The following is a 24252-nucleotide window of genomic DNA, read 5'->3' as shown; positions in this document are numbered from 1 at the left end:
ATTATCAAGTGCTTGTCAAATTGTGAATGAGAGACTGATGAAGTGTGTACAGCCAGCGCAAAAAACAAAGCAGAGCTCATGCCTTTCATGCAACTTTTTTCAAATCATCATTAGAGTCGCATCATGCAGCCTTAGAATGTATTAAAAATCTAAACATACAGCCCAAAATGAGTATCACAACTAAAGTTACATAAATAGCTCTAAATTAAGCATACCAGTTTCTTTGCTAACCCCTCAACACAGAATAGCCGCATGTGTGCACTCCCTCAAATCGTTTGGTGAAAAATTCCTTTCTATTTTATTCAGCTTTGTTCATTTGTATTCTTCATATTATATAATATAAAATAATGCCACGGAATTCTAAGCAAATCTTGTCTGCTAAATGAACTAGTGTAGCCCACAGCCATTTGGCATAGCCAGATCAGGACCTAACATAAGGACAACTCAGAGTTTGTTATTCTGTTCTTCTGAAATAGACTACATTATCTTCATATCATGTTTCTTTAGACCTGCCTAAAATAAATAATGGATTTACTGTGATGGTTTAGGCTACATTACATGGATTTATTAGACTTTCTAAAATGTAGATGTTCCAAAGGTCTGCATCAGTGGCTTGTAGGCTATGTGTGGAAGCCAGGAGATGCTAAATGTGTTTATGTTAATTAACGGTCAATAACTGTGAGACCGGCAGTTGTTTGCTTGACAATCACCAGCTGACAAAATGTCATGACCACCACAGCCCTACATGAGACTATTGAGAAACAACCACAAGGTCCAGATGAGGATCACAGTCCTCCAGGTTCCAAGTCTATGGCCCAGTTCCAATACTTAACGCCAACCCAGGAAGACCATGGACTATTGTTTGGAGTAGGTCATAGCAGTAGGTTTTGGACTGGACTTGCTCCTCTCATGGTTTTATGGTACACTATCCAACATTTTCACGTTTCAATTCTCCCTGGGCCACTCATCAGTCACTTCCTGAACCGGCAGGTTGTCCTCCAGCCGTAGGGGGTTATGGGTAATGGAGTTTACTGAGGATGGCACTGGCGAATGGCTGACACTTTTGGAGGAGGTGGAACTCTGGAACAGCGGAGCTCTCTCATTGGCCTGTTCCTGGATGGGGCTTCCGAACGCATCGTCTGGCCCCTCCCCCTCATTGCCTAGCGACGTCTGGCTGACGTAGACGACGATGACATCAGCGCTGAAGTTCATCACCTGACCGCTAGAGATGAAGGTGGTGTTGTTGTTCCCCGTCACCTGACCTGAGAGAGAGAGAGAGAGAACGAGAGAGAGAGCAAGAGAGAGAGAGAGAGAGAGAGAGAACGAGAGAGAGAAAGAGAGAGAACGAGAGAGAGAGAGAGAACGAGAGAGAGAGAGAAAGAGAGAGAACGAGAGAGAGAGAGAGAGAACGAGAGAGAGAGAGAACGAGACAGAGAGAGAGAGAGAGAGAGAGCGAGAGAGAGAGAGAGAGAGAGAGAGAGAGAGAGAGAGAGAGAGAGAGAGAGAGAGAGAGAGAGAGAACGAGAGAGAGAGAACGAGAGAGAGAGAACGAGAGAGAGAGAGAGAACGAGAGAGAGAGAGAGAGAACGAGAGAGAGAGAGAGAGAGAGAGAGAGAGAGAGAGAGAGAGAGAGAGAGAGAGAGAGAGAAAGAGAGAGAGAGAACAAGAGCGAGAGCGAGAGAGAGAGAGAGAGAGAGAGAGAGAGAGAGAGAGAGAGAGAGAGAGAGAGAGAGAGAGAGAGAGAGAGAGAGAGAGAGAGAGAGAGAGAGAGAGAGAGGGAGAGAGAACGAGAGAGAGAGAACGAGAGAGAGAGAACAAGAGAGAGAGAACGAGAGAGAGAGAGAGAACGAGAGAGAGAGAGAGAGAGAGAGAGAGAGAGAGAGAGAGAGAGAGAGAGAGAGAGAGAGAGAGAGAAAGAGCGAGAGCGAGAGAGAGAGAGAGAGAGAGAGAGAGAGAGAGAGAGAGAGAGAGAGAGAGAGAGAGAGAGAGAGAGAGAGAGAGAGAGAGAGAGAGAGAGAGAGAGAGAGAGAGAGAGACATAGAGAGCGATAAGGGGTCAGTTTAGCCAGCATGTTAGGGATGACTAATAGCCAGTGGGAGTGATACTAACTGTAAGTCGCTCTGGATAAGGGCGTCTGCTAAATGACTAAAATGTAATGTAAATGTAATGATGACGGTGCACAGTGACTACAGAAAGACCGTGGTTGGCTGCGGTACCGTAGACCATAGTCTTGGTCAAGGACATCATAACCATATCCTTCAACATCAGGGTTTCAGTATGACAAGCAGTTTCCATTCTATGTGAAAATTTCCAACTTTATTCAAATCACCACTTAGACGTAGAGAAGTACAGTTTGTCAGAACATTATCACAGACGACATGTCCTGTTCACTACAGAAATAGATACTGTTATTAAATCTGACATTATAACTTACAGCTTCAGCAGCAAACCTTGCAGCCAGCCACCACACTGAGCCATTGGAACAACTCTGGCGTTTGCATTCAAATCAAGAGGAACAAACTTCCATTTATTCCCTTATTTCCATGTTCATGGATCACACCACTGATGGAAACGTACAGACGTCCGTGTCTGTGTCCGTCTGCTGTCCATTTCAACACACCTCCCTCTTTCTATCCCTCCCTCTCTCTGTTTCACTTACCCTCTATTCCCATTTCAACTCTTTAGAGGTGCAACGAGACTGTCACCCCAGACCCTTCACACGTTGTTTACACACACACACGCACACACGCACACACACACGCACACACACACGCACCTACGCAGGCACACACACACGCATGCACATATGCGTGCACGCACGCACGCACACACACACACACACACACACATTTATCATAACATATGTGTGGGTGTCTGGAATAACTTACTGGAACTGAATGACCAGTCTGGCCAGGAATACCTGGTGTCTCTGTTTACAGTAGACTGTCTAGAGTTGAACTACCCAAGAGGGGCAGATAACATAAACCATACACATGGCATGGGTAAGAATAGAAGAAGAAAAAAACTATCTGACCACATGATTGTGAAACATTTTGGTCTAAAGTGGCTTCCTCTCCTCTCCTCACCTCCTCTCCTCACCTCCTTTTCCTCACCTCCTCTCCTCACCTCCTTTCCTTCTTCCTTACTGATGTGATCATGTGATCATGTGATCATGTGGTCATGTGGGAGAACTGTCCTTGCTTCGCTCTCTGTACTATTCTCACCTATCCTGCAGCTCTTTGGCAAGGAGAGGAGAGACAAGGAGAGGAAACCTCAATAGACTGTTGAGATGCAGCCCCTGTCTCTCCCTTTCTCTCTGAGGTGTGATCCCATGTTTAACCTCTGAGCGGGAAGTCCAGTTAATGACATGTTATTACTGCATTAAGGGAAACTGTGTTTATTTGCTTACTGCTGCCTTTGGGCATAATTCAAGTATATAGTGATCAATGAGAGTCTGAAAGTATGTGAGTTTGGGTATTACTCAAGGGCTGTGTATTCAGAGCACATCTTGTTTCAATTACACCTGTGGTCACTTTGCAAAACCCTGTGGAACTCTGGGTAAACAGCTCACACTCAGAGAGTTAAACACACACAACCACACACACACACACACACACTGAATGTTACAGCTTGTAATCACTGGCTCCTCACACACATTCCTACTGTGTGTGGTCCTTAAGCCAGGCCAACAGGAGGACATTAGGAGGAAACCAATATACTCATTTTGGAGGAGCAACATTGAGATTTCAGAATCGTCTTTTCACAGTCCTAGCCAAAACAGTATACAATAACCCAGGTCCAATAACCCAGGTCCAATAACCCAGGAGAAACACCAGTGGATGTATTTATCTTTCCTCTTTAACAATGGTTGGAATGTATAATGACACGTGTATTTAGCCTTTTTCTTGTGAGTGTGGCATTGCTAGAACTCTGTGCTGTATCTACCTGAGGTGAGTGCTGGTTCTGTGAGTTGACTCAGGAGGCTCTCAGGGGCACACTCCAGCTCCGAGCCCCCATACGAGAGCTTGTTTCCCCCACTTTCCCTCCAAGAAAGTCCCCGGTCTCGCTCACTGCTGGAGGCCTCAGAGGTCAGCTCGGACTGCCGGTCGCCCACAGTTACAGAGGTCACAGATGGGTCAGGAGAGATTGAGGAGGTCAAAGGTGGCGTGGCTTCTGTGATGGGTGTGGAGCTTATGCTGCAGTTCAGTCTGTATAGCCCCTCCCCTTTCCCTGGTGAGCTGTCAATTAGCTGACCTTTAACCTCTGACCTGGCTTGGGTCAGCGGAGGGTAGAGGTCACATGAATGGTCAGCGGGGGAGAGAGGGGAGGAGGTGGTGGAGCGGGGGAAGGAGGTGGGAGAGAGGGAGAAGGGGGAGGAGGTAGTGCTGCTCCTCTCAGACCTCTTACCCTGCAGTCCCTCAACCACCTTGGCCCTCTCCCTCCCTCCATCTTTCCTTTCATCCTTCTCTCCATCCCTGCTCTCCCCCTCTCCTCCACAGGAGCAAGTCCCGAGGGTTCCAGGGTTGACAGCCTGGCTACAGTCTTCATTATCCCCTACCTCTAATGGTTCCCTGACAGACAACACACACACACAGGAGCCAGCCCACAGTGGAGACACACACACACCCTCTGATACACCCTCCTCACACACACCATCTTCAGAAACCTCCTCTGCCTCCCCCGACCCCTCACTTCCCACCCCCTCATCCTCCTCCTCCCTTCTATCATCTTTCTCCTTCCTCTCCTCCTCCATCTCTTTAGAGGGTGGCAGTTTGACCCGGTCACAAGGTGTAGCTGTAGGACAGGTGTGTGGGGTTTCTGAGGGGGTGTGAGCCAGGCCAATAAGACAGGTTGTCTCACAGAGGGTGCAGTTCTGACCCTCTAGCCCCACTCCTACACCCCCACTGTGGTAGAGAGGGGCCAGAGTCTCCTGGAGAGAGAGACAGACAGATAGGTTAGACTATTTGTCACTGTTAATGCATGTCATCTCGACCACTAAAGAGAGTCTACCTTACCTGCTGTATCCTGGTCCTTTTCAGATTCTGGACACATGATCGTAAATTCACTGTAAGACATAAGAGGATGACATTTGTCACTAATTTCACTCATTAGTCACTAATTTCACTCATTAGTTAGTCATTTTATGCCAAGGCATATTTCAATAAAAGCAGAATTCTCTCAACATCATTGTCCTCTATGACAAATGTGATATCTGAATCAGGTACCTGAGAGTAGTCGAAGTTTGTCCTTATAGCAGAAGAGCAGGAGGATGAGGAGACAGAGGACAGTGATGACTGACAGAACACACAGTAGGACCCAGGAGGTAGAGGCACCAGAGAGAGGGGGTCCACAGACAGCATCAGTCTGGTCGCTCCCAGTCTGTTTGTCACTCTTCCCCAGGCCTTTACAACTGGGAGGAGTAAACACAGGAGAGGAGAGGACACATGGTCATTATTTCTGTTTATAGCAATCCAGGCATTCCCTCTCTCTTTATCTCTCTTTATCTCTCTTTATCTCTCTTTATCTCTTTCTCACTCTCCCTCTCTCTTTATCTCTCTTTATCTCTCTTTATCTCTCGTTATCTCTCTTTATCTCTTTCTCTCTCTCCCTCTCTCTTTATCTCTCTTTATCTCTTTCTCTGCTCTCTCTCTCCCTCTCTCTTTATCTCTTTCTCTGCTCTCTTCCTCCTTCTCTCTCCCTCTCTCTTTATCTCTCTTTATCTCTTTCTCTGCTCTCTCTCTCCCTCTCTCTTTCTCTTTCTCTCTCTCTCTCTCCTCTCTCTCTCTCTCTCTCTCTCTCTCTCTCTCTCTCTCTCTCTCTCTCTCTCTCTCTCTCTCTCTCTCTCTCTCTCTCTCTCTCTCTTTATCTCTTTCTCTGCTCTCTCTCCCTCTCTCTCCCGCTCTCTTTATCTCTTTCTCTGCTCTCTCTCTCTCTCTCTCTCTCTCTCTCTCTCTCTCTCTCTCTCTCTCTCTCTCTCTCTCTCTCTCTCTCTCTCTCTCTCTCTCCCTCTCTCTTTATCTCTCTTTATCTCTTTCTCTGCTCTCTCTCTCCCTCTCTCTCCCTCTCTCTTTATCTCTTTCTCTGCTCTCTTCCTCCTTCTCTCTCCCTCTCTCTTTATCTCTCTTTATCTCTTTCTCTGCTCTCTCTCTCCCTCTCTCTTTCTCTTTCTCTCTCTCTCTCTCCCCCTCTCTCTCTCTCTCTCTCTCTCTCTCTCTCTCTCTCTCTCTCTCTCTCTCTCTTTATCTCTTTCTCTGCTCTCTCTCCCTCTCTCTCCCGCTCTCTTTATCTCTTTCTCTGCTCTCTCTCTCTCTCTCTCTCTCTCTCTCTCTCTCTCTCTCTCTCTCTCTCTCTCTCTCTCTCTCTCTCTCTCTCTCTCTCTCTCTCTCTCTCTCTCTCTCTCTCTCTCTCTCTCTCTCTCTCTCCCTCTCTCTTTATCTCTCTTTATCTCTTTCTCTGCTCTCTCTCTCCCTCTCTCTCCCTCTCTCTTTATCTCTTTCTCTGCTCTCTTCCTCCTTCTCACTCCCTCTCTCTTTATCTCTCTTTATCTCTTTCTCTGCTCTCTCTCTCCCTCTCTCTTTCTCTCTCTCTCTCTCCCTCTCTCTCTCTCTCTCTCTCTCTCTCTCTCTCTCTCTCTCTCTCTCTCTCTCTCTCTCTCTCTCTCTCTCTCTCCCTCTCTCTCTTTATCTCTTTCTCTGCTCTCTCTCCCTCTCTCTCCCGCTCTCTTTATCTCTTTCTCTGCTCTCTCTCTCTCTCTCTCTCTCTCTCTCTCTCTCTCCCTCTCTCTTTATCTCTTTCTCTGCTCTCTCTCCCTCTCTCTTTATCTCTTTCTCTGCTCTCTCTCTCTCTCTCTCTCTCTCTCTCTCTCTCTCTCTCTCTCTCTCTCTCTCTCTCTCTCTCTCTCTCTCTCTCTCTCTCTCTCTCTCAATTCAATTCAATTCAATTCAATTCAATTCAATTCAAAGGGCTTTATTGGCATTGGAAACATATGTTTACATTGCCAAAGCAAGTGAAATAGATAATAAACAAAAGTGAAATAATCAATCAAAAATTAACAGTAAACATTACACTCACAAGTTTCAAAGGAATATACACATTTCAAATGTCATATTATGGCTATGTACAGTGTTATAATGATGTGCAAATAGTTAAAGTAAAAAAGGGGAAATAAATAAACATAAATATGGGTTGTATTTACAATGTATTTATCACAATGGTGTTTGTTCCCTTTTCTTGTGGCAACAGGTCTACCAGCATGTTACATTTGCAACAAGAGGAATAAAACTCTAGACCACCTTTACTCCACACACAGAGACGCGTACAAAGCTCTCCCTCGCCCTCCATTTGGCAAATCTGACCATAATTCTATCCTCCTGATTCCTGCTTACAAGCAAAAACTAAAGCAGGAAGTAACAGTGACTCGCTTAATACAGAAGTGGTCAGATGATGCAGATGCTAAGCTACAGGACTGTTTTGCTAGCATAGACTGGAATTTGTTCTGGGACACATCCGATGGCATTGAGGAGTATACCACATCAGTCACCGGATTCATCAATAAGTGCATCGATGACGTTGTCCCCACAGTGACCGTACGTACATACCCCAACCAGAAGCCATGGATTACAGGCAAAATCCGCACTGAGCTAAAGGGCTGCCGATTTCAAGGAGCGGGACTCTAACCCGGATGCTTATAAGAAATCCCGCTATGCCTTCAGATGAACCATCAAACAGGCAAAGAGTAGATACAGGACTAAGATTGAATCCTACTACACTGGCTCCGACTCTCGTCGGATGTGGCAGGGCTTGCAAACTATTACGGACTAAAAAGGGAAGCCCAGCCGCGAGCTGCCCGGTGACACAAGCCTACCAGACGAGCTAAATTACTTCTATGCGCACTTCGAGGCAAGCAACACTGAAGCATGCATGAGAGCACCAGCTGTTCCGGACGACAGTGTGATCACACTCACCGTAGCCGATGTGAGCAAGACGTTCAACATTCAAGGCTGCAGGGCCAGACGGATTACCAGGACGTGTACTCCGAGCATGCGCTGACCAACTGGCAAGTGTATTCACTGACATTTTCAACCTGTCCCTGGCTGAGTCCATAATACCTACATGTTTCAAGCGGACCACCATAGTCCCTGTGCCCAAGAACACCAAGGTAACCTGCCTAAATGACTACCGACCCGTAGCACTCACGTCTGTAGCCATGAAATGCTTTGAAAGGCTGGTCATGGCTCACATCAACACCATCATCCCAGAAACCCTAGACCCACTCCAATTTGCATACCGCCCCAACAGATCCACAGATGATGCAATTTCTATTGCACTCAACACTGCCCTTTCCCACCTGGACAAAAGGAACACCTTTGTGAGAATGCTGTTCATTGACTACAGCTCAGCATTCAACACCATAGTGCCCTCAAAGCTCATCACTAAGCTAAGGACCCTGGGACTAAACAAATCCCTCTGCAACTGGAACCTGGACTTCCTGACGGGCCGCCCCCAGGTGGTAAGGGTAACCAACAACATATCTGCCACACTGATCCTCAACACGGGGGCCCCTCAGGGGTGGGTGTTTAGTCCCCTCCTGTACTCCCTGTTCACCCATGACTGCGTGGCCAAGCACGACTCCAACACTATCGTTAAGTTTGCAAAAACAGTTTGATTTGATTTTATTTGAAATATTGCTGCTGTGATGGCACATTGTGGTATTTCACCCAAAAGATATGGGAGGTTATCAAAATTGGATTTGTAGGTCTATGTAATCTGAGGGAAATATGTGTCTCTAATATGGTCATACATTTGGCAGGAGGTTAGGAAGTGCAGCTCAACTTCCACCTCATTTTATGGGCAGAGTGCACATAGCCTGTTTCCTCTTGAGAGCCAGGTCTGCATACGGAGGCCTTTCTCACTAGCAAGGCTATGCTCATTGAGTCTGTACATAGTCAAAGATTTCCTTAATTCTGGGTCAGTCACAGTGGTCAGGTATTCTACCACTGTATAATCTCTGTTTAGGGCCAAATAGCATTCCAGTTTGCTCTGTTTTTTGGTAAATTCTTTCCAATGTGTCAAGTAATTATCTTTTTGTTTTCTCATGATTTGGTTGGGTCTAATTGTGTTGATGTTGCTGTCCTGGGGCTCTGTTTGTGAACAGAGCCCCAGGACCAGCTTGCTTAAGGGACTCTTCTCTAGGTTAATCTCTCTGTAGGTGATGGCTTTGTTATGTAAGGTTTGGGAATCGCTTCCTTTTAGGTGGTTGTAGAATTTAACGGCTCTTTTATGGATTTTCATAATTAGCGGGTATCGGCCTAATTCGTTTTTGCAGAATTCTGCATGCAGAGTCTCAATTTGGTGTTTGTCCCATTTTGTGAATTATTGATTGGTGAGTGGACCCCAGACCTCACAACCATAAAGGGCAATGGGTTCTATAACTGACTCAAGTATTTTTAGCCAGATCCTAATTGGTATGTCGATTTTATGTTCTTTTTGATGGCATAGATGTCCCTTCTTGCCTTGTCTCTCAGATCGTTCACAGCTTTGTGGAAGTTACCTGTGGTGCTGATGTTTAGGCTGAGGTAGGTATAGTTTTTTTGTGTGCTCTAGGGTAATGGTGTCTAGATAGAATTTGTATTTATGGTCCTGACAACTGGACCTTTTTTGGAACACCATTATTTTTGTCTTACTGAGATTTACTGTCAGGGCCCAGGTCTGACAGAATCTCTGCAGAAGAGTTAGGTTCTGCTGTAGGCCCTCCTTGGTTGGGGACAGAAGCACCAGATCATCAGCAAACAGTAGACATTTGAGTTCAGATTCTAGTAGGGTAGGGTCGAGTGCTGCAGACTGTTCTAGTGCTCTCGCCAATTCGTTGATATATATGTTGAAGAGGGTGGGGCTCAAGCTGCATCCCTGTTTCACCCCACGGCACTGTGGAAAGAAATGTGTTTGTTTTTTACCCATCTTAACTGCACACTTGTTGTTTGTGTACATGGATTTTATAACCTCGTATGTTTTTCCCCAACACCGCTTTCCATCAATTTTTATAGCAGACTGTCATGCCAAATTGAGTCAAAAGTTTTTTTGAAATCAACAAAGAATGAGAAGACTTTGCCTTTGTTTTGGTTTGTTTGTTTGTCAATTAGGGTGTTCAGGGTTAATACGTTGTCTGTCTTACAGTAATTTGGTAAAAAGCCAAATTGACATTTGCTCAGTACATTGTTTTCACTGAGGAAATGTACAAGTCTGCTGTTAATGATAATGCAGAGGATTTTCCCAAGGTTGCTGTTGACGCATATCCCACTGTAGTTGTTGGGGTCAAATTTGTCTCCACTTTTGTGGATTGGGGTGATCCTTGTTTCCAAATATTGGGGAAGATGCCAGAGCTTAGCCAATTGAAATCTGTGGTCTGTATATTTTATCATTTCATTTAGGATACCATCAACACCACAGGCATTTTTGGGTTGGAGGGTTTGTATTTTGTCCTGTAGTTCATTCAATGTAATTGGAGAATCCAGTGAGTTCTGGTAGTCTTTAATAGCTGATTCTAAGATTATTATTTTTTTATCATGTACAGTATATGTTTTTGCTGTTTGTTCTTTGTTATAGAGCCAAAAAGATTGAAGAAGTGGTTTATCCATACATTTATCCATACATATATAGATAACTCTTCGTGTTGTTGTTTGTTTAGTGTGTTCCAATTTTCCCAGAAGTGGTTAGATTCTATGGATTCTTCAATTACATTGAGCTGATTTCTGACGTGCTGTTCCTTCTTCATCCGTAGTGTATTTCTGTATTTTTTTGGTGATTCACCATAGTGAAGGCGTAGGCTCAGGTTTTCTGGGTCTCTATGTTTTTGGTTGGATAGGTTTCTCAATTTCTTTCTTAGGTTTTTGCATTCTTCATCAATCAAACCATTTGTTATTGTTGTTAATTTTCTTAGGTTGTCTGCTTGAACGTTTAAGATCTCTCTCTCTCTCTCTCTCCCCCCATCTCCCTCTTTCCCTATCCCTCACCATCTCTCTCTTTCTCTCTCTGCTCTCTCTCTGCTCTCTTTCTCTATCCCTCCCTCTCTCTCTGTTCTTTCTCTTGGTTCACCACAGAGCCAGGCAGTGGTAGAAACAGCTCTCTGTTAAAGGGGAAGTGGTGCAGCATTAGTCAGAACACCGGTGCGGTGGAGCTTTGGGCGCCTGCAGAACCCTGTTCCTGTCTCACCCGGACACACTGGACTAAAAATAGGAGCACCCAGGGAGAAATCTGTGTATGACGGGACGTGGTGTACAGTATGTGTGTGTTTGTGTGTTAACTCACTTGGTCCACAGCTTGCATGGTTCCATAGAGCTGTTGGGAGAGAAATGTCCTCTCTTGCATGCAACACAAGTTCTCCTGCCCGACTCTGAGTTTAAAACACAAGCAACAGAGGACAAAGAGTAAAAACTGGACTGCTGACAACAGTTGTGACACAGAAGTGTTTGTTTGTGTGTGTACATGCATTCTTACGTGTGTGTGTGTGTGTGTGTACATGCATTCCTACGTGTGTGTGTGTGTGTGTACATGCATTCCTACGTGTGTGTGTGTGTGTGTACATGCATTCCTACGTGTGCGTGTGTGTGTGTGTGTGTGTGTGTGTGTGTGTGTGTGTCTCTCTCTCTCACCAGCGTCTGACTCCAGTCCATATCCTGGTCCACAGGTAGGAATCTTCTCACAGAACTCACAGTTGATAGGAGAACACTGTAGACCAGGTTTACACTGACAGGGTACCGCAGCCTGGGGGTTACTGGGCCTCACACGGTTAAAACCCTTACCTGGGGGCCACACACAGGTCAGGGGTTAGGGGTTAACCAAAGCAGACACCACAGACATCAGCATCTCCAAAAGGCTTTGCTAAAATGTCAGGCAAACACCAGTTAAAACTGACTAGAAAACAAAGCTTCAACAATAGACTACTGACTCCACCCTACTGAGTCCCCCCAGGCCAAGGCCCAGTCACCCAGCTAGACTCCTGACTCCCCCCCAGGCCAAGGCCCAGTCACCCAGCTAGACTCCTGAGTCCCCCCAGGCCAAGGCCCAGTCACCTACTGACCTGTGTCACAGAACTTCTGAGGCAGACACTTGGTCTCGTTGGTCCAGTCAGGCTGGTACTCATCACTACCACACGGACGACACTTGGTGTCATAGGAGCCAGCACACTCTGCAAACACATAGGACCCTGGGGGGTGGGGGAGAGAGAGAGGGTTAGGGTGAGGCCAGACTGCCCCGTTGATATTATCCCTATCCGTGATTTCCAATGCTTTCTCAATGGGAGCCGTACGTTTGACGGGCAGACGGATACGTAACCATCTGTTTAGCCAATTAGAAAACAGAGCATGTTATACGTCACACACTCCACACGCACACTGACCACGGACCAAAATGATTTTGTTCTAATTTGGTGTCCGTTTGCCACGGATCAGTCTGACTTCGCCCTTAGACTGGACACCAGTTATACACCAAGGTTCCAGTGACCTGCTGATGCAAGAGGGGAAGGGAGTGTGTGTGTGTGTGTGTGTGTGTATGTGTGCGTATGTGTGCGCATTGCAGCAAGTCAGTTCCTCTTTTCAACATCCTTCCTCAATTATTTTCAGGAAAATATTGAGCATGGAAGTTTCCGTCTTCCATGCAGACAACGGCTCACTGCTAAATTCCAGACAGGTATTGTAGTGTAGAGGGGTCATGTTGGTTGGTGGTAATGTCCATTCATGTACAGTACCAGTCAAAAGTTTGGACACACCTACTCATTCAATAGTTTTTCTTTATTTTTACTATTTTCTACATTGTAGAATAATAGTGAAGACATCAAAACTATGAAATAACACATATGGAATCATGTAGTAACCAAAAAAGTGTTAAACAAATCAAAATATATTGCATATTTTTAATTTTTCAAAGTAGCCACCCTTTGCCTTGATAACAGCTTTGCACACTCTTGGCATTCTCTCAACCAGCTTCATGAGGAATGCTTTTCCAACAGTCTTGAAGGAGTTCCCACATTGGCTGAGCACTTGTGGGATGCTTTTCCTTCACTCTGCGGTCCAACTCATCCCAAACCATCTCAATTGGGTTGAGGTCGGGGGATCGTGGAGGCCAGGTCATCTGATGCAGCACTCCATCACCCTCCTTCTTTGTAAAATAGCCCTTACACAGCCTGGAGGTGTGTTGGGTCATTGTCCTGTTGAAAAACAAATGATAGTCCCACTAAGCGCAAATCAGATGGCATGGCGTATCGCTGCAGAATGCTGTGGTAGCCATGCTGGTTAATTGTGCCTTGAATTCTAAATAAATCACTGACAGTGTCACCAGCAAAGCACCGCCACACCATCACACCTCCTCCTCCATGCTTCATGGTGGGAACCACACATGCAGAGATCATCTGTTCACCTACTCTGTGTCTCACAAAGACACGGCGGTCAAATTTGGACTCATCAGACCAAAGGTCAGATTTCCACCGGTTTAATGTACATTGCTCGTGTTTCTTGGCCCAAGCAGGTCTCTTCTACTTGTTGGTGTCCTTTAGTAGTGGATTCTTTGCAGCAATTCGACCACGTAGGCCTGATTCACACAGTCCCCTCTGAACAGTTGATGTTGAGATGTGTCTGTTACTTGAACTCTGTGAAGCATTTATTTGGGCTGCAATCTGAGGTGCAGTTAACTCTAATTAACTTATCCTCTGCAGCAGAGGTAACTCTGGGTCTTCCTTTCCTGTGGTGGTCCTCATGAGATACAGTTTCATCATAGCGCTTGATGGTTTTTGCGACTGCACTTGAAGAAACTTTTAAAGTTCTTGAAATTTTCCGGATTGACTGACCTTCATGTCTTAAAGTAATGATGGACTGTCGTTTCTCTTTGCTTATTTGAGCTGTTCTTGACATAATATGGACTTGGTCTTTTACAAAATAGGGCTATCTTCTGTACACCAACCCTACCTTGTCATACAACTGATTGGCTCAAACACATTAAGAAGGAAAGAAATTCCACAAATTAATTTTTAAGAAGGCACACCTGTTAATTGAAATGCATTCCAGGTGACTACCTTATGAAGCTGGTTGAGAGAATGCCAAGAGTGTGCAAAGCTGTCATCAAGGTAAAGGGTGTCAATCTGAAGAATCTCAAATATAAAATATATTTTGATTCGTTTAACACTTTTTTGGTTACTACATGATTCCATATGTGTTGTTTCATAGTTTTGATGTCTTCACTATTATTCTACAATGTAGAAAATAGTAAAAATAATGAAAATCCCTGGAATGTGTAAGTGTGTCCAAACCTTTGACTGGTAATGTGTTTCTCTGGTTTAGTTTACCTGGTTCACACCTGCTGCAGCATCTCTTGTCTTTGAGGTACTGCTGCTGGGAACAGGTGGGTCTGGACAGGGCTCTCTGGGAGACAAAACACAGACCACTATGATCAATCTGGTGGTTCAAGGTGACAGTAAATGCAAGCACAACATCATTCATTCATTCATTCATTCACTCACTCACTCATGCATTTGTTTGTTCATCCATCCATAGACACGATAAGCCTAGTAGCTCTCAGCTCATGAAATGACAGCCTGTCAGTACTTAACAGTGTCTGTAGGAGGGATCAAATCAAATCACATGCGGCGAATACAACAGGTGTAGACCTTACCGTGAAATGCTTACTTACAAGCCCTTAACCAACAATGCAGTTCAAGAAATAGGGTTAAGATAATATTTACTAAATAAACGAAAGTAAAAAATAAAAGAAACAAAATAAAATAACAATAACGAGGCTATATACAGGGGGTACCGGTACCGAGTCAATGTGCGGGGGTATTCTTCATTTCTATAAATCTTCACCACCACCACCACAGCCCCAGAATGCTACTGCCCAGTATTACTGACCCCATCCTGAAGCATCTAAATAATAATATGCCATTTAGCAGACGCTTTTATCCAAAGCGACTTACAGTCATGTGCGCATACATTTTTACGAATGGGTGGTCCCGGGGATCGAGCCCACTACCCTGGCGTTACAAGCGCCATGCTCTACAAATTCAGCTACAGAGGACCACATTAGCTCTGCTTCACTGTCACATGGTACAACTCCTGTCCCTTTCCCTCTGACCCTACTCATTGTCCCCCAGTCACAGAGGAAACTCATTTAAAGCTTTTCACCTTGGAGTTTTTCTTGTGACCCACCAAGTAAACAAAACGAAGTCTCTAGTCACGTCTTAAGCTGCAACCCAGAACAAATCAGCTGACTGGCTGCAACCAACCCTTTGAAACCCTCCAATGATAAACTGTTTAGTTTGTGCGTTGTGATGTCACGAGAGGCTGTGTCCTGGAGGGACGTTACATCCCCCTGAGGTGGCTGCAAACCCAGACAGCTATGGCTCCATCTGCTGGTATGGTCGGGAACTCCACCCCTCTATGGCCAATCTTCCCACGCAGCTGAAACAAATGAGGAGCTGATGAGCTGAAGGTTTGGGAAGGGAAGAGACACACTGAGGGAGTGTGTGGGGGGTGAAGAGACACAGTCTCCAACCTGGGCTCTCTGGAGGACAAGAGTGCTGCACGTCCACTTCCATGAGGAATATAAGGATTTGGAGATACTTACCTTTGGGAAATACTCACCTTTGGATATATGCACCTGTGGAAATACGTGAGAGACATTTGGAAGGACTTTTTGCTGGGTTGGCCACTAGCTGCAACGTGGACTACAGTAAGGCTGGGGAAAAGTTATCTGAGCGAGTGAGAATTATGATTTTGGATGTGGAAGAGACATCCCTGAACTGTTAACCCTTAAAGAGCCACAAGAGAACAGAATTTTGTTATATTTTCGTTAATTTCCCAAGACCTATAATAAAATCCTTGTTTTGTTTGAACCTTGTCTCCTTGCACTACTTGAGCAATCCCGCTGAAAGCTGTGTAGCCTCTCGTGACGTCACAGATGGTGGAGAATACGGGCACGCTCAAGCGTTAATAGTGCATGTCAGAGGAGGATACCGAAGGTTTGATCACCCAGTTTTCCAAGTTGGCCGTAGGCTCCCCGCCCGACTGAAATGGAGGACATATTGAAAGCCCCTTGTTGCTGGCCAGCAAGCCCAGATGCAAGCAAACGTGGCTCTCTTGGAGGAGCAAAAGAAAGCCAACCTTCTGAAGGCAGAGGAATTGCAGTTGCAGAGACAGAGGGTGGTCCAAAATACCCGCCCAATAAAGGCAAGTGACTTTATATCTAAGATGGGAGCTACCGATGACATTGAGGCATACCTGCATGCATTTGAGGCCACGGCCACTAGGGAAGCCTGGCCCAAGCAACAGTGGGGTTGGTCTGTTAGCCCCCTTTCTAACCGGGGAATCGCTGAATGCTGTCCGGGACCTGGGCCCTGACCAGGTTACTGACTATGATGCCCTGAAGTCTGAGATCCTCAGCAGATATGGACTCACAAAGTTTGGTATGGCCCAGCGCTTTCACGGCTGGACCTTCCAACCAGACCAACCTCCTCGGGCGCAGATGCATGAACTTGTCCGAATCGCAAGGAAATGGCTGGATCCGCAGAGGAATACAGCAGCGGCGGTGGTGGAGGCCGTTGTGGTGGATCGTTACCTACGCGCCCTGCCTTATGAGGCAAAACGGTTCATCAGTCAACAGGCCTTGACCACGGCTGATCTGACCGTGGAAGCTGTGGAAAAGTACCAGGCCACAGCGGAGATGCTGAATGCTTCCCGAAAAGACCCCAGGAGTGCGGCCCCACCACAAATGGGAAGAACCCGTCCAAAGGACCCCAAGGTCTCGAACCCAGCCACGTCAGGACTTATCCCGGCTCCAGGGGGAGCCAGAAACCAGGCGGGTCCAAGAAGAGTACACCAGGAGGGGGAAACTCGACAGTGTTACCGGTGTGGGGAGATGGGACATATCTCCTGGCAGTGTGGGAAACCAGCCGATGAACCTATGCCCACTGCGGAGTCCTCCAGCTCAGCACCCACACACCGTTTTGCCTCGCTCTTGGGAGTCGTAGATGGCGGCCCAGATCGACCCCCCCACCTGCCCGGTAACTGTGAATCACCATGATGTGGAGGCCTTACTGGATTCTGGTAGCCGGGCCACCCTGGTGCGTAAGGATTTGGTGGGCCCCACGTGTCTGACCCCGGGGAAAGTCCTCCCAGTTTCCTGTGTCCATGGGGACACCAGAGAATACCCCATTACTGAACTTACAATGACCAGCACACGGGGAACCATACACACGACGGCGGGGGTGGTTGATTCCCTCCCCGTCCCTGTCCTAATTGGACGAGACTGCCCAGCCTTTTACCCACTCTGGAGAGAGTCTCAGGAGAGGATAACCCGAGTACCTCGGAAACGGAGAGGCAAGACTCATCCTGGGAAGGCTCCGGTGCAATCCTCCGAGTTACTCACTCCCGCCCGGGCTCTGATAGGGATGGCAGGTGCCCAGACCGACACAGAGACGGAGCTACAGAATCTGGACAAAGAACTGTCTGGTCTGAAGGGGACCGCTGAGAGGTATCGTTTGTTAAAGCAACAGTTAGACATGAAGACAGAAGAGTTAGATATCCTCCAGGCTAAACTCCAACAGAGCTCCTTCCATAAGCAACAGGAGGAGCTGGAGAGGCTGCGCAGGACCATCGAGGAGTGTGAGGAGACCCTGCGCAGTAGTAAGGAGGTCCAGAAGAAGGCAGAGGAGAAGTACAAGGTGTTGGAGAACAAGATGAAGAATGCGGAGGCAGAGAGAGAGAAGGAACTGAAAGCTGCTCAACAGAAGCTAAACTCTGCTAAAACCAAGGCGGATGCGTTCAGTAAGAAACTCAAGGAGAGACAACAGGAGGCTGAGTCCCTGGTCCTAGAGGTGGAGGAGTTGAAGAGAGAGCAGGCTGGCAAGCACCACGGCAATGCGGACGCCCTCTCCCGGCGTGATGCCTTCTTCGCTGCCTTTACCCGACGAGGACGTCGGTCCCGAGGAGGGGGGATGTGTGATGTCACGAGAGGCTGTGTCCTGGAGGGACGTTACATCCCCCTGAGGTGGCTGCAAACCCAGACAGCTATGGCTCCATCTGCTGGTATGGTCGGGAACTCCACCCCTCTATGGCCAATCTTCCCACGCAGCTGAAACAAATGAGGAGCTGATGAGCTGAAGGTTTGGGAAGGGAAGAGACTCACTGAGGGAGTGTGTGGGGGTGAAGAGACACAGTCTCCAACCTGGGCTCTCTGGAGGACAAGAGTGCTGCACGTCCACTTCCATGAGGAATATAAGGATTTGGAGATACTTACCTTTGGGAAATACTCACCTTTGGATATATGCACCTGTGGAAATACGTGAGAGACATTTGGAAGGACTTTTTGCTGGGTTGGCCACTAGCTGCAACGTGGACTACAGTAAGGCTGGGGAAAAGTTATCTGAGCGAGTGAGAATTATGATTTTGGATGTGGAAGAGACATCCCTGAACTGTTAACCCTTAAAGAGCCACAAGAGAACAGAATTTTGTTATATTTTCGTTAATTTCCCAAGACCTATAATAAAATCCTTGTTTTGTTTGAACCTTGTCTCCTTGCACTACTTGAGCAATCCCGCTGAAAGCTGTGTAGCCTCTCGTGACGTCACAGCGTCTGCAGTGCCCCAAAAACATGATGACACAAATCCCAACAAGTGTTTAATTACTTCCACAGAGTGTCTCACATCAGTCATTGTTTTGCTTTTAACGATGAACTCAGAGTTGTGACCACAGTCATAATGATCAACATGTGTTAGAAGAGAAGACTGAGATCAGAGCAATGCTGCCATTCATCAACATACAGCTGTTGGAGAAGGACACAGTTCCCATACATCCGTATTGAAGACTTATATTTACATGTATTACTTACATCTTATAGTGGGATAAAAACAAAGAGAGGAGGAGGAATGGAGACGTGGTTCTGGGCGAAATGGGACAGGAAACCAAAAGAATGCTGGGAATCGTATTTCTGTTTTAGCTGCCTCCGAACATCAGGCAATAATTATGAGACATTGCTGCAATATGTTGTCATTCACTAAATATATAAGAGCAGGGTCAGATCCACCCTGAATGATTACAGGCTAGACAGAGAGAGAGAGGCCAGGATATAACATAGACTCCTCTAACCTCCTTTCTAAATGTATCTGAGAGTGCAACTACAGTCAGTTGTTACATACAGACAGTGGTTCCCAAACTGTCTGGATGCCAAACTGTTTTTGTGTGTGCTTTGACCGATCAAAAAGTCTGAGTTTTTCTTGTGTTGTGACCCACGAGAGAGAGAGAGAGAGAGAGAGAGAGAGAGAGAGAGAGAGAGAGAGAGAGAGAGAGAGAAAGCGAGAGAGGGGAAGAGAAAGCGAGAGAGGGGGAGAGAGAGAGATCTGTGATTCCTGATTCATATAATCTGCTATCATGTGAGATACATTCCAGTCTTTCTCATCGCGCTGGCAGATTTGCATAACTGCCACGCCAAGCTCTGACTCCTGGTCAACCTCCCTCATGGGCCAACCTGACTCCTGGTCAACCTCCCTCATGGGCCAACCTGACTCCTGGTCAACCTCCCTCATGGGCCAACCTGACTCCTGGTCAACCTCCCTCATGGGCCAACCTGACTCCTGGTCAACCTCCCTCATGGGCCAACCTGACTCCTGGTCAACCTCCCTCATGGGCCAACCTGACTCCTGGTCAACCTCCCTCATGGGCCAACCTGACTCCTGGTCAACCTCCCTCATGGGCCAACCTGACTCCTGGTCAACCTCCCTCATGGGCCAACCTGACTCCTGGTCAACCTCCCTCATGGGCCAACCTGACTCCTGGTCAACCTCCCTTATGGGCCAACCTGACTCCTGGTTCTCTCCCTCATGGGCCAACCTGACTCCTGGTCAACCTCCCTCATGGGCCAACCTGACTCCTGGTCAACCTCCCTCATGGGCCAATCTGACTCCTGGTTAACCTCCCTCATGGGCCAACCTGACTCCTGGTCAACCTCCCTCATGGGCCAACCTGACTCCTGGTCAACCTCCCTCATGGGCCAACCTGACTCCTGGTCAACCTCCCTCATGGGCCAACCTGACTCCTGGTCAACCTCCCTCATGGGCCAACCTGACTCCTGGTCAACCTCCCTCATGGGCCAACCTGACTCCTGGTTAACCTCCCTCATGGGCCAACCTGACTCCTGGTCAACCTCCCTCATGGGCCAACCTGACTCCTGGTCAACCTCCCTCATGGGCCAACCTGACTCCTGGTCAACCTCCCTCATGGGCCAACCTAACTCCTGGTCAACCTCCCTCATATTAAAGTAAATGTCCAGTGTTTCCAGATTTTTAAGAAATATGACCTACAGTTGTGGTCAAAAGTTTTGAGAATGACACAACTATTGGTCTTCACAAAGTTTGCTGTTTCAGTGTTTTTAGATATTTTTGTCAGATGTTACTATGGTATACTGAAGTATAATTACAAGCATTCCATAAGTGTCAAAGGCTTTTATTGACAATTACATTAAGTTTATGCAAAGAGTCAATATTTGCAGTGTTGACCCTTCTTTTTCAAGACCTCTGCAATCCACCCTGGCATGCTGTCAATTAACTTCTGGGCCACATCCTGACTGATGACAGCCCATTCTTGCATAATCAATGCTTGGAGTTTGTCAGAATTTGTGTTTTTTTGTTTGTCCACCCGCCTCTTGAGGATTGACCACAAGTTCTCAATGGGATTAAGGTCTGGGGAGTTTCTTGGCCATGGACCCACAATTTCGATGTTTTGTTCCCCGAGTCACTTAGTTATCACTTTTGCCTTATGGCAAGGTGCTCCATCATGCTGGAAAAGGCATTGGTCATCACCAAACTGTTCTTGGATGGTTGGGAGAAGTTTCTCTCAGAGGATGTGTTGGTACCATTCTTTATTCATGGCTGTGTTCTTAGGCAAAATTGTGAGTGAGCCCACTCCCTTGTCTGAGAAGCAACCCCACACATGAATGGTCTCAGGATGCTTTACTGTTGGCATGACACAGGACTGATGGTAGCGCTCACCTTGTCTTCTCCGGACAAGCTTTTTTCCGGATTCCCCAAACAATCGGAAAGGGGATTCATCAGAGAAAATGACTTTACCCCAGTCCTCAGCAGTCCAATCCCTGTACCTTTTGCAGAATATCAGTCTGTCAGTGACGTTTTCCCTGGAGAGAAGTGGCTTCCTCGCTGCCCTTCTTGACACCAGGCCTGCTGCCATTCCTGAGCAAGCTCTGCACTGGTGGTGCCCCGATCCCACAGCTGAATCAACTTTAGGAGACAGTCCTGGCGCTTGCTGGACTTTCTTGGGCGCCCTGAAGCCTTCTTCACAACAATTGAACCTCTCTCCTTGAAGTTCTTGATGATCCGATAAATGGTTGATTTAGGTGCAATCTTACTAGCAGCAATATCCTTGCCTGTGAAGCCCTTTTTGTGCAAAGCAATAATGACGGCACGTTTCCTTGCAGGTAACCATGGTTAACAGAGGAAGAACAATGATTTCAAGCACCATCCTCCTTTTAAAGCTTCCAGTCTGTTATTCTAACTCAATCAGCATGACAGAGTGATCTCCAGCCTTTGATCTTTGCAATTAATTGCAATTCATCTGATCACTCTTCATAACATTCTGGAGTATATGCAAATTGCCATCATAAAAACTGAGGCAGCAGACTTTGTGAAAATTAATATTTGTGTCATTCTCAAAACTTTTGACCACGACTGTATAATTTATTACAATAAGAGTGAAATAGTTTTCCTTCCAAATTGTTATAATTAAGCATGTTAAAAAGCAGCTTTTCTGTGTTGGAATTGTGTGGGCGTACCCCAACAACAGAATGGTGTGGGCTTGTACCGGTCATTAAAAATATTCATGCGAGTAGACCACCGATTGGCCAGCTCATCCTCTCTTTGAGATACAAGTTTGAGGTGGGGGGTTTTTAAGTGTTTTTTCTCTCCAATTAATGCTTTGGCCACAAATACGAATATAGCATGGGTCAACAACATTATTTGGGTATGAGTTAACAGAATATTAACTTTTAAAAGTGAGATTTTCACTGTAGTTACTTTAAGGATTTTACACCTGGATCTTTGTAGACTAGATATTTGAATATACAAGTAACTGCCAAAATAAAATAAACACTTAAATGAGGGATACAAAGTATATTGAAAGCAGGTGCTTCCATTTGAGTTAATTAAGCAATTAAAACATCCCATCATGCTTAGGGTCATGTATAAAAATGCAGAGTTGCCCATTATTTTGTCTACCATGGCTAGAAGAACAGATCTCAGAGACTTTGAAAACGGGGTCTCAAATGAGCATAGGGGGTTTAAAGTGTGTGTGTGTGTGTGTGTGTGTGTGTGTGTGTTCTGTCTCTGTCACGCCTGCTCTCCCTCCCTGGCGCTCGAGAGCCAGGCTGCCCATCATTACACAGCTGTCACCATCGTCATGCGCATCTGCGCCTCATTGGACTCACCTGGAATTCATCACTGTTTGATTACCTCCCCTATATCTATCTGTTCCTCAGTTTGATCCCCGTGTCAGCATTAATGTCGTTATGTTTCCCCTGTCCAGACGCTGTCCGTGTTTTGGTTCATGGCTGTATATATTAAATGTTCACTCCCTGTACCTGCTTCTCGTCTCCCAGCGTCTGTCCTCACAGTGTCACAAACCAATTGAACACTTATTAGAGATTATGGAGTGGCGCCTGAGACAGCGTTATCCACCACTATCAACAAAACACCAAATTATGGAATTTCTCGTAGAAGAATGAAAAGAATGGTGTCGCAAACGAAGTATAGAGTTCCATTGTAGAATCTATGCCAAGGGGCACTGAAGCTGCTCTGGCGGCCGAACACCCAATTAAGACACTTTATGTTGGTGTTTCCTTTATTTTGGCAGTTACCTCTAGGTACTCTGTGAAGTTATTGCATGATAATCTCATGTCCATTCATGCTAATAAACAAATGACATAAACGATGACTTACAAACAGTTTACTAACTAGCATGTCTTTATAATGAACGTAATACCCTCATCATATTTTATTCCCGATTTTCACCCAAATAACCACACCAATAACAGGCTATAACCTTCTCTTCTTCATTCCCACAACCATAACCCCCCCACGACGCATTGGAGCAGAAACGAGAACGTCCGCTAAAAACAAGGCCAGCAAGAATGCATTCAGCTGCGCTCGGCTTCTGTGGTTTACCGGGACCGGAAGAGGGGCAGGAGCGCGGGGACACGACCCAAGCATAACTGTTTCCAGTCATTGCTGGAGCATAAATACATCTTTCAATGTATACTTTTCTCCCAACTCCTCCAGAGCAATAACAATGGCTAGATGTACACTGTACAGAAAATGTTAAGTGCAGGTAACACTTTGACCAAAGAGTTGAGTAAACAAAAAAAGCCTGTGGATTACTTAATAATATTTTGTTAAAACAACTCACAGTGTAGGCTAGATCTAGAGGTCAGAAAACGTTTACAGTTGTCTTGCAATGGCTAGTGTCAATATCCAGAATACACAATCAAACTATTATAATCTATATGCAGCACTTCTTTGATGTATGCATGTTTAAGTATGACTTACCTGTGCGCACAGAGTGAGAACCAGATGGATGATCCAACCTTGAAATATCCAACTGGTGGAGAAGTGAACTCTCATCTCTCCTGATTATTCACACACCAGAAAAGAGAAGAAATCCAGTTGTCTTGTACAGATTTAGGATGATCGATATTGTCGACATTCAAAGGAATTGGTACGGTTTGTCGGTAAGTCTGGGGATCTTTGTCTGGGGTACAGCGAGGAGCCTCCAGACCCGTTTGTCATTCTTGCTCCGCATGCCCGGTAATGCACGCTCTGATCTCCTCTCTCCTCATCGACGCACTCTGGAGTGAGCAGCCTCTTGTCTGAGCAAGCTTGTGAAAACAGAGTAAGTTTACTAGGGGAGAGAGATAGTCTAAACCCCTCCTATGCCATTGTAGACCCCCCCCCCCGTGTGTGTGTGTGTGTGTGTTTTCATTGCCTCAGACATAAGTGTGCAATGCTTTGCGTCTCACACCTAAAGTAATGTTCTTTCACAATTTAAATGAACCCCTATAATCCATCTAAATCCACATAACTTTATACATCTAGTCCTCTCCACTGTCTTAAACTAACATGACATTATGTGGTGAATGTTGTAATGTATTCATTGCCATGAATACAATGCAAGAGCCTAGTAATATAGAGATTTAGGGGGCAGATTCTGA

At 46.1% G+C, this 24252-nt stretch overlaps 1 protein-coding gene across 1 annotated transcript; it reads right to left on the bottom strand.

The window, feature by feature from the left end:
- Positions 1-680: 680 nt before the first annotated feature.
- LOC121570483 lies at positions 681-23903 on the bottom strand. The gene is made up of 9 exons (XM_041881943.1): positions 23591-23903; positions 14333-14408; positions 12077-12202; positions 11649-11798; positions 11305-11389; positions 5226-5410; positions 5016-5065; positions 3946-4930; positions 681-1262 (listed from the first exon to the last, which is right to left on the bottom strand). The coding sequence occupies exons 1-9, from the start codon at positions 23663-23665 to the stop codon at positions 946-948; spliced, it is 2049 nt and encodes a 682-aa protein (XP_041737877.1). The 5' UTR covers positions 23666-23903; the 3' UTR covers positions 681-945.
- Between the last annotated feature and the right edge of the window lie 349 nt (positions 23904-24252).

Source organism: Coregonus clupeaformis, chromosome 7, assembly GCF_020615455.1.
Source record: "Coregonus clupeaformis isolate EN_2021a chromosome 7, ASM2061545v1, whole genome shotgun sequence".
In the NCBI taxonomy this organism is placed as follows: domain Eukaryota; kingdom Metazoa; phylum Chordata; class Actinopteri; order Salmoniformes; family Salmonidae; genus Coregonus; species Coregonus clupeaformis.
This window is presented reverse-complemented; position numbering and strand designations above follow the sequence as displayed.

Bases quoted from the DNA above. Each gene is read 5' to 3' on its own strand.
- LOC121570483 (XM_041881943.1), bottom strand. From the start codon at position 23,665: ATGAGAGTTCACTTCTCCACCAGTTGGATATTTCAAGGTTGGATCATC. The intron at 14,409-23,590 runs GTAAGTCATACT...TTTGTCTCCCAG, and splicing joins TTCTCACTCTGTGCGCACAG to AGAGCCCTGTCCAGACCCAC. The intron at 12,203-14,332 runs GTAAACTAAACC...CCCACCCCCCAG, and splicing joins CTGCAGCAGGTGTGAACCAG to GGTCCTATGTGTTTGCAGAG.